The 9,897-nt window shown below is 34.2% G+C and overlaps 1 protein-coding gene across 7 annotated transcripts; it reads right to left on the reverse strand.

Annotated features, from left to right (window-relative positions):
* Window positions 1,408–4,141, reverse strand: LOC107637030 (DNA mismatch repair protein MSH3-like). Of its 7 annotated transcripts, none has more exons than XR_002361699.1 (5): window positions 3,603–4,139; window positions 3,296–3,483; window positions 2,692–2,918; window positions 2,469–2,598; window positions 1,408–1,587 (listed from the first exon to the last, which is right to left on the reverse strand). XR_002361699.1 is itself a non-coding variant. In XM_021121683.1 (5 exons), the coding sequence occupies exons 2-5, from the start codon at window positions 3,398–3,400 to the stop codon at window positions 2,206–2,208; spliced, it is 483 nt and encodes a 160-aa protein (XP_020977342.1). In that variant the 5' UTR covers window positions 3,401–3,483; window positions 3,603–4,133; the 3' UTR covers window positions 2,171–2,205. The 7 variants fall into 7 exon arrangements, 4 of the variants coding, with proteins under 4 accessions (XP_020977341.1, XP_020977342.1, XP_020977340.1 ...); XM_021121683.1 differs by lacking the exon at window positions 1,408–1,587 and adding an exon at window positions 2,171–2,216 and having other exon boundaries at window positions 2,692–2,928; window positions 3,603–4,133; XR_002361700.1 differs by lacking the exon at window positions 3,296–3,483 and having other exon boundaries at window positions 3,627–4,133.

The raw sequence follows: 9,897 nt of genomic DNA on the forward strand, positions 1-9,897 counted from the left end.
GCGGTGACGCGACGATAGTGGCGAGGCGGCTGGACAGTGGCATCAGCGTGGCTCTTCCTCTCTTTCGATCGCAGCTCTCCTTCTCTTCTCTAATTTCAGTATTCACGGTGTGTGCGTTTGTGTTGAAGCTAGAGTTTGGGAAGGGATGATGGCTGCTATTAGTGTTATGTTAAGGCGGTTAAGGTTAGGTTAAATAAAATTAGGATATGTTGTATTCATTTGAAATTCAATTTAATTTTTTTAAATTATTTTAAAAATATTATTTAATTATTAATTAAGTATTTTAGTTTTTAGTAAGTATTTTAATTTAAAATTAGAGATAATATAATTTACTTTTGTTGTTTAAATCTTAAATAAATATAATAAATCATAAATTAATCATTATGTAAATTTTCAAAAATTTGAAGTCTTATATTTAATATGTTAAAATAAAATTTTTTATTAGTTACAAAAATAGTGTGTTTTGTGACAAATTAATTTTCTGTTATAAAATATTTATAACTTTTGAAACAAATAGATATTTTGTTACAAAATATTTAAAATTTTTGCAACAATATAATCTTTTGTTACAAAATATTGTAATATTTTGTAACAAAACAACAATTCGATATGAAAGTCAACATAATTTGTAACAAAAGAAATCACGTTGTTACAAAATATTGAAATGTTTTTTGTAACAAATTTTTTTGTTGTTACAAAATATTCTTATTTTGTAACAATAACTAATTATTGTTACGAAAAAACCATAATTTGTAACAATTTTAAATTTGATACAAATTTTTTGTTACAAATGTTCCATTTTCTTGTAGTGACGATGATTCATCATCTCATATACTAACAGATCACAATTAAAAAAAATAATAAATTTATATTTTTTGAAACAAAATCAAATAATTCCTAAAAAACATGATGATTCATTATCTCTATATACTGACATATCACAATTAAAAAAATAGTAAATTTATATTTATTTGAAACAAAATCAAAGAAATCCTAGAAAACATGATAATGCACTACAAGAAAAACACCCATTCAGGTACACTTGAAAAGTGTAGCCAAAAGTGAAAAAAAATGATGCCTTAGGCTACAGCTACGCTTTTTGGGCTACGGCTACGCTTTTTGGGGTGATTCCTATTCGGCCGTTGCCTATTCTCAAAGGCTACGCTTTTCTGCATCAAGGGCTACGCTTTTAGCGTTTGGGAATAGGGTACGCTTTTCAAGTGATGCTGTTCAGGACCAAAGGCTACGCTTTTCAGCTTCCATTTTTACTAGAATAGGCTACGCTTTTCAACGCTACTGCATCACCTGTAAAGCGTAGCCACATTGTATACCATATAGCTACCTTATATAAGTGTAGCCTTAGGTCCCTTATGGTTTTTTTTTAATTTTCTATATATATATATATATATGGAGTTATTCCTTAGTACATCTATAATACACTGCTGTTTATATAATTGTAAACAATTAACAATAAAAGTGTTCTTAAACAGAAATATACTAATCCAGGAACTTAGGCTCTCTATCAATTAGTTCTTCCTTTGTCTCTCTAGCATTAGCCTTCCACCAAATATACTCATTGCTATCTATCTGAAAATAAAATAAAAGGACACTTAGCATAAAGAAATGTGCCATTTTGTACCAAACCACAAGGGTTCTTAAATCAAAGTCATGAATTCTAAATACTTGGCAGTGTAAAATCAATTGCAGAAAATAAATGTTGTACAAATACAGAGCAACACCATGCACTTTTGCCCCAAATAGAAACTGAAAATAGAGAAAATAAAATAGAAGCCTATGCAACTTGATTCCTTAATTTGAAATCATGATAAGGAGTGAAACAAAAAACAGATACTAATCAGCAAGATTGACAAACTTGACAAAGGCATTAAAATAAATGAACACTAAAGTTTAGCAATCAAATTATTTATACTCTAACTATATCAAAATTGCAAATTGAGCAATATAATATAATTTGAAATACTAATAACAAAAATAGTAGAAAGCACTTCTCCAAAAGGAACACATTTAATCAATAATTCTAATTCATTAAACTAACTAGAGATCTGGAACCAGTTAGACAATCACAGACATTTATAAAATTATTATTTCCTCTAACAGCAAGAGATCATCGTTAGTTCATTGGGGTGATACCGAATTGTTTTCTTTGTGCTATTAACCTTAACCCAGTTTGAAGGAACCTTAACATCAGTCTCCAACTGTAGCCAAAACAAATTTAGGGGTAATTAAAATTTATTCTTAACCAACCATTTATTCTTTCAAAACAAACTTTCTTTGAATCACTCCAAATTCATTAATTTGAGACACAGATTCGGAACACTACATATATCATTTTCTTCCCTTTTTTCTTTTGGTGATAAAACAATAGGTGAAACAATTACAAATTTGCAAACCATGGATGCTTACAAGGCAACAAACAAAAAAATAATTCAAATGTTTCAAACTGTAACCTCTATCAAATGAGTAATTCCAGAAACACTCATGAATTCCAAATTCCGCTCCAAGGCGCTTGCGATACAAGCCGATCAATGAATTTAATTGTTCCTCTTCCATTCGAAAAGCTTTCCGAGCTCTAGTAACCTATTCATAGTAATAATATCAATAATTTCATATTGAAGTGCAAAGTATAAAACGAAGCCCAAAAGGAAGTAAATTAAAAGGACAAAGGCAAACCTCTGGAAATTGTGCCTCAGATGCAATGATCAAATTTGTTAGATCGCCTTGATCAGCAGATTCTTTGTTTAAAGAAGACAACATTTTTGTAGCATTGGCAATAACACTGTCAGAGGAGGCAGACAGAATCAGTCTTCTCAACAGATTAGAACGCAAATTATTGTTTTCCTCCTCGCGTATGTTAAGTTGCTGAAGCTGTTTTCCAGCTGACAAAATAGCTTGAATAACTGCAACAAACTTTGGGAAGACAAAATGATTCAAGCAATCAATACCAACTATCTAGCAGATTAAGAAACCTTTTGGGGTCATTTATACCCATAAAATAGGATATACAGATAATCCAAATGCCTATAGCTTTTAGAGTGCTTATTGTTCTTAAATTGAACATGGACCAAATAATCAGATCAAAAGATAGGAGCCTAGTTGTGTGCCCAAGCAGATAACATTAAATTACACGATCTACAGAATATGCTCAGCTCTTTTTACTTTTCCCTCTCTGTTGTAAACAGAGAATGTCAAAGAAATTATATAGGGGATATAGACAAATGATTAAATGATGAACATGATAGATAAATCAATGGTCCAACAAGAAGTCATTTATCACCTCAACTGGCTTAGCAGTGCAATGGAATATTCTTGTAACCCCGCGTTGTAAATCAGGTGCTCGGCTCAGATTTGTCAAAACCCAAGAAACTATGTCCTCTAACATATAATTTTCAGTACATGTCCTCTAATTATTGCTTTTCTCTTAATCAATACTATTCAGATTTAGAATCAATATGTCATCATTCTCTGTTATTCAGATTCACAACACCAACAGGAACAATAAAAAGTTACACAGCAACAACACCAACAATTAAATCACAATAACATAATAAAAACAAGAAAAAAATAACAGACGGAATTCATACTCAGATGCAGGACAGAACTCAAACCAAGATGAGGGAGAGGGAGCAGTGGAGCACAGGCGACGGAACTGGAACAAACAACGGCAGTGGAACAGAGGCGACGCAACGCAATGAAAAAGACAAGTTGCGACGGCGCTGGAGCAGTAGGAGCGGGGACGGCGGCTGGACCAGATTCGACGGCGGCGACACAGCTTGAAAAAGAGAATAGCGGCTAGGGTTTTTCTTTGAGAGAGAGAAGAACTTCAATGTCTCGGTGAGTGGTGAACGACGAAGATGAGGAGCGGCAATGGTGAGTGGTGAGCGAAGGTGAAGAAGATGAGGAGCGACGCGGTGAGTGGTGAGCGATGGTGAGAAGACGAAGGAGAAGGGCAACGGTGAGTGGGGGTGAGCAAATGTGAAGACGAAGGAGAAGGGCGACGGCGAGTGGTGGTGACGTGAAAACGGCGTGAAGCAGAGAAGGAGCTGAGCAAGGCGCGTGTTTTTGGAGGAGAAGAACGAGGGTTTCCAAAAGAAAACAAAATTCATTTAAGTATAGGTGAATATTTTAGGCATCACTTTTGAAGCGCACCCAAAACTTAGTAAATAGGCTACCCTCAAAAAACGTTCTCTTTGGTACAAAAAGTATACCCATAAATATCAACATACGGCTACACTTTATAAGTGATTTCTATAATACCTAAGGCTACACTTTTTAAATGATACCAGAATTGTGTTTCCTTTTCTCTAAAAAACAGGCAACACTGAGAAAAGCGTAGCCTATTCATAGAATAGGCTACGCTTTTCAAATGTAGCTTAAAAAAAGTGTGGCTGAATGAGTATTTTTCTTGTAGTGATGATTCATCATCTCCATATACTACATTTCAACATTTATATTCAGAAACTCAGTATAAGTATTGTATACATATCACAACAAAATAAATGAAATACATCTATAGTATAGAGAAATCACAAAAATACTAACCTGAATGTCTTCACCTCAAAGCCCACAATTCTAGCAAATTCAATTAGTAAATCTCTATGATACTTGACAGTAAATGCCAAATGGTTGTGAATAAAATACTTATCTTCATTGCTCTGTGCATTTTTAACAAAGTAAACACAATAAAATATTTGGCTTTTGAAACAACAAATATTGTTCTACCAAATAATGAGCATACCCCACTATAATGCCCTTTGAGTCTGTAACACCTTACCACATAGAGCTTTACACCTAGGATGTAAAACAGAGGTGGCGAGGCACTACGATTTCTAAAAATAAAGTATAAAAATATACATAATATAGTTGAAAAATATTTATTCTAGGAGCCTTTGAAGAAAAGTTAAAATCGAAAACGGTAAAACAAAAAGCGCAATACTTACGACACGTAAACGGTAAACGGAAAGGATAAGGGAAGCTAACATAGATATAACCAGAAAGAGTTCCAAGGTACAAATATCAAAGCTCATGACTCGACTTGCGAAGATAAACCGGCTTGAGCACATAAGTATATATACGTATATATAAGAAAACCCAAAATAATCCCAAATACAGGGTTACAGAACCTATTTCTCCAAAAATAGCCTCTAAGAGGAAGTTAATACATCAAATATAAAAGCAGTAGAGATAAAAGTATCTACATATATACATATATATAAAATAAAGCCCCAAAAACAAGGATCTCCACTATCAGAAGCTTCCAGCATGCCTCAGCGAGGTGTCGCCTTACCTGCATCTGAAAACCACAAATATCCATATGAAATGCGAACCGGGAGTTCTCAGCATGGTAAAGGTGTCACGTACATAAGATATAAGGTCCTGAAAATGCCAGAGGCAATCCTAGAATGCCGACACTCAGATTGCAAAGCTTAGAGTACTAAATCAGAAACCATAAACAGGGGGTCTTCTAAGGATATCTAAGCCTAACTTAAACTTAACCTGAACACTAAATCTTTTCACCTTGCCTCCGTACCTCTATCTCTGGTGAATTGCACAGACAGACAAGCAAACAAAGGCAGACACAGGTAGAATACAAATAGTACAAATAGCAGGTATAATAACTAGCATGTTATAAGCAGTTAGGCATTCCCAGTTAATGCACAATCAAACAATTCAAACAATATGCACATGATGCATGCATGTCCTATGGCTGATGAGGCTCATCTGTCGGTTCTCAAGGCAACCCGACAAGTCCGGCTGCTAAACCCTGGACTGTCCCCCCTCGCGCATCCCCATGAGTTTATGCATAGCTTTTTCTCTTTCATTCATAATTCATATAACTTTACTCAATGGGGGTTAACCTTCCTGGGAATTTCTAAGTGCCCGGTCACTCTTACGATGTAGGCTCAGCAGAGTATCGAGTGTCAACCTGGAACATGTGGTGGCAAGCCACGATACTTTACCTAGGGGAACTCGTATCTCAAATAATCATTTCACATTCATCTATTAACATCTCATAATCATTCATTATGGCTGTAAAGTCACTTTATATATCATATGTTTACATCTTTATACATAGTTTATCATAACCCGGAGCAAGTGGGGTGAAACCACAACCCTTGCGTCTACCCGGGGAGCCTCTATACTAACTAACCTAGAGCAAGTGGGGCAAAACCACAACCCTTGTGTCTATTCGGGGAGCCTCTATACTAACCAAACCTGGAGCAAGTTCTCATATTCCCAGGAAGTACAAAGGAGGGGATCCTAACCTCCCACCATCTCGCTGAGGGCGATTTTACAATACCAGGAGGAACAAGGAAGGGGATCCTCACCTTCCACCATCTCCTGGGGTCGCACTTTCAAGAAAGAGTGCTCAGATGCAACATTTATTCCTTTCTTTAACCAGTTTCATAATTGAAATAATATATATATATATATATATATATATATACACATATACATATGCACCCTACCTTCTCATACCTAAATCATCACTTCTCAAACTTTCTTTATCTCCAAGTTACCACCTATTCCTAGCTTCATCTTATTACTAGGCTTACTAAGAAGATCTAGGACCAAAGGAATGAAAATAGAGGTTTGAAATTAAGTTTTAAAACACAAGAATCCATACTTGCTTAAATAGGGGACACATGTACGCGTGGGCGTGTGAATTTCCATGCTCGCATACGTGAGATGCCCAACCCGAAAAGGTTAGTCGCGTCACGTGCAGGTGGTCGTGTACGCAAACCCTCAAAAACCATTGTTCGCATATGCAAACACATTTCTCGCGTACACAAAATGCCAAAGCCCAAAGAGTTTGGTCGCCTCGCATGCAGGGGCCGTGTACACAAGCTGTGCAGAATAACAAAAATGCTGAATGCTGTAGAATTTTCAGTTTTTTCCCTCCGAACTTCCGACGCGCATAACGTTTTTTTTAAAACATTTTTCATCCATTCTTCGAACGGCGTAAACTTCACGGACCCAATTTTCATTTGAAATAAGTTTGAAACACTTTGGGGGTCTGGAAGCCGAGTTATGGCTCGTCAAAGTTCAGCTAAAAATAAGTTTTTCACAAAAACCTTAAACCTCAATTTTCATTAAAACCAAACTTAATTCCCACTTCCTACACATGTATCCAGAACAACAACCTACCATTTTAAATTGCCAAAGCCTCCACATCCTAGTTCAATCAATTATACTCCTATATACACAATCCCATATACCTCAACCAACCAACAAAATCATCATCATTCATCACATGTACATGGTCATTTCTTAATACCTTGTCAATTATCATTAATTTACCATATAACATTATATCCCATCACCAATATAACATTATAACATTATATCCCATCAATTATCATTAATTTACCATATAATAATCAACAGATTTCAACAATTATTATCAAGTTACTAAACATTTAACGCCTTCAAATATTCATACCTAGCCTATGGTCATCTAGCCTAAGTTTTCACCAAACCTTACATATTAAATACGAAAAACCTAAAAACCATACCTTGACCAATTTCAACGTATTACCCGAGACACCACCAAAGCACCAAACATAGCTCCAAAGGTCCAAAATCTCCAAGGCAATGTCTCCCAAACTCCACCAAGTTTCCAATGTATACAATCAAGCTCCAATTTACTTATACACAAACCTATTTCACATTTCCACATATATGTAGCCAAAACTTAATACCCAAAATACAAAAATCAATGAGTTAAGTAGAGTTCTAGGATTCTCACCTTACTCAAGCACCAATGAAGCAAGATCAAGCGCTTTTCACAAGCTAATTCGAACCTAAATACCGAAATTTAACAATTTTTAATTTATTGCTCATAATTTTCGAAATTGGGAAGGAAGAAATTAGAACACAGGTGTTATTTCCTTACCTAATTATTGACTGAGCTTTGTAGAGCTCGACGATGTGGACGCGTGGCCGCAAATGGTACAGCGATCGAAGCTCGGAGCGAAAAGTTATGGAAGATTGAATTGGAACCAAGGGTTTTGGAACCTTCCCCCTATGGCTATGATTCCAGCATGGTTGCATGCAGAAATGGGAAAGGAATGAGCTTTAGCTCATTATATTCAATGAGTTGGTTGGGCCCACGGGCCCGGTTCAATCGGTTCGGTCCAATCTTGGACCAAATTCTTTGAAATTAGTGTTAAAATTCTTATTTTAATTAGTTCTATCCAATTAAATTATAAAATTTGTATTTCTAATTTCTTTTATTAAAAATTAATTTATTAATTAATTATTCATTAATTTTACGGAATTTATAGAGTCCAACATGAAAACTGAGCTGATAAAAAGTAGAGTCCTGATCCAGACGTTTTATCGGAACCACTATCACAAACAAAAACAAAGAAATAACCATAGAGATGTCAAAAATGTCAACCACTAACATAAAATTGTTATAAAAAAAGCCATTTACTTTTTATTTCCGTTAGCATAATATGTTAAAGAGTTTTCATATAACAAAATGAGTCTCACTTTATCATGAAAGGCTTAATTTTATTTTGTAATATTTAAGACATAAAATCTTGTAATAATTTAGTAAATTATCTTAAAAATATTCCTTTTTCACCCTGGTGCACGAAATTGTGATGTCCAGGCTCGAACAATCCCTGGTAATGGCTCCAAAGCTTGGTGCTTTGATCTTAATTCATAATTGTCACAACTTCGATACAACTAACCAGCAAGTGCACTGGGTCGTCCAAGTAATACCTTACGTGAGTAAGGGTCGAATCCCACGGAGATTGTTGGTATGAAGCAAGCTATGGTCACCTTGCAAATCTCAGTTAAGTTGACTCATATGGGTTACAATATATCATGTGAATAAAACATAAAGTAAGGATAGAGATACTTATGTAATTCATTGGCAGGGATTTCAGATAAGCGAATGGAGATGCTTTTCGTTCCTCTGAACCTCCATCCCGGATGCCTAATACAATAGTAAGAGGTCCTATTTATAATAAACTAGCTACTAGGGTTTACATGAGTAAGTAATTGATGCATAAATCCACTTCCGGGGCCCACTTGGTGTGTGCTTGGGCTGAGCTTTGAGTGTTACACGTGTAGAGGTCTGAAAAAGTTAAGAAACAAACAAAAAGTTAGTTAGTTAGTTGAAACAAATTTTGAAAACCAATTTTGAAAAGATAAGTAGTTAGGAGGTTAGGAAAGATATTTTGAAAAGATATTTTTGAAAAAGATAAGATAAGAGGATATTTTTTTTGAAAAGATATGATTGAAATTAGTTTTGAAAAAGATTTGATTTTTTAAAATCACAATTAATGACTTGATTCATAAGAAATCACAAGATATGATTCTAGAACTTAAAGTTTGAATCTTTCTTAACAAGCAAGTAACAAACTTCAAATTTTTGAATCAAAACATTAATTGATTAGTTATTTTCGAAAATTTTATATAAAAATAAGAAAAAGATCTTTGAACAATATTTTTGGAATTTTCGAAAATAACTAAGAATTTTGAAAAAGATTTGATTTTTGAAAAAGATTTTGAAAAAGATAAGATTTTCAAATTGAAAATTTGATTTGACTCATAAGAAACAACTTGATTTTTAAAAATTTTTGAAAAAGTCAACTCAAATTTTCGAATTTGATGAGAGAAAAATGAAAAGATATTTTTTTTTATTTTTGAATTTTTATGATGAGAGAGAAAAACACAAAAAAAGATGCAATGCATGAAATTTTTAGATCAAAACAATGAATGCATGCATGAATGATATGAGTGTCGAGATGAACACCAAGAACACTATGAATGTCAAGATGAACATCATAGACATAATTTTGAAAAATTTTTAATGCAAAGAAAACAACTTAGAATTCTTTAATGCTTACGCACTAAGAATTC

The sequence above is a fragment of the Arachis ipaensis genome, chromosome B04 (genome assembly GCF_000816755.2).
Source record: "Arachis ipaensis cultivar K30076 chromosome B04, Araip1.1, whole genome shotgun sequence".
Taxonomy (NCBI): Eukaryota; Viridiplantae; Streptophyta; class Magnoliopsida; order Fabales; family Fabaceae; genus Arachis; species Arachis ipaensis.

Excerpts from the sequence above, each read along its gene's own strand:
- LOC107637030 (XM_021121681.1), bottom strand. The coding sequence starts at position 4,124 with ATGAATTTTGTTTTCTTTTGGAAACCCTCGTTCTTCTCCTCCAAAAAC. Across the intron at positions 2,929-3,626 it reads GCTCCCTCTCCCTCATCTTG|TTTGTTGCAGTTATTCAAGC; the intron begins GTTTGAGTTCTG and ends GTCTTCCCAAAG. Across the intron at positions 2,599-2,691 it reads CTGAGGCACAATTTCCAGAG|GTTACTAGAGCTCGGAAAGC; the intron begins GTTTGCCTTTGT and ends TACTATGAATAG.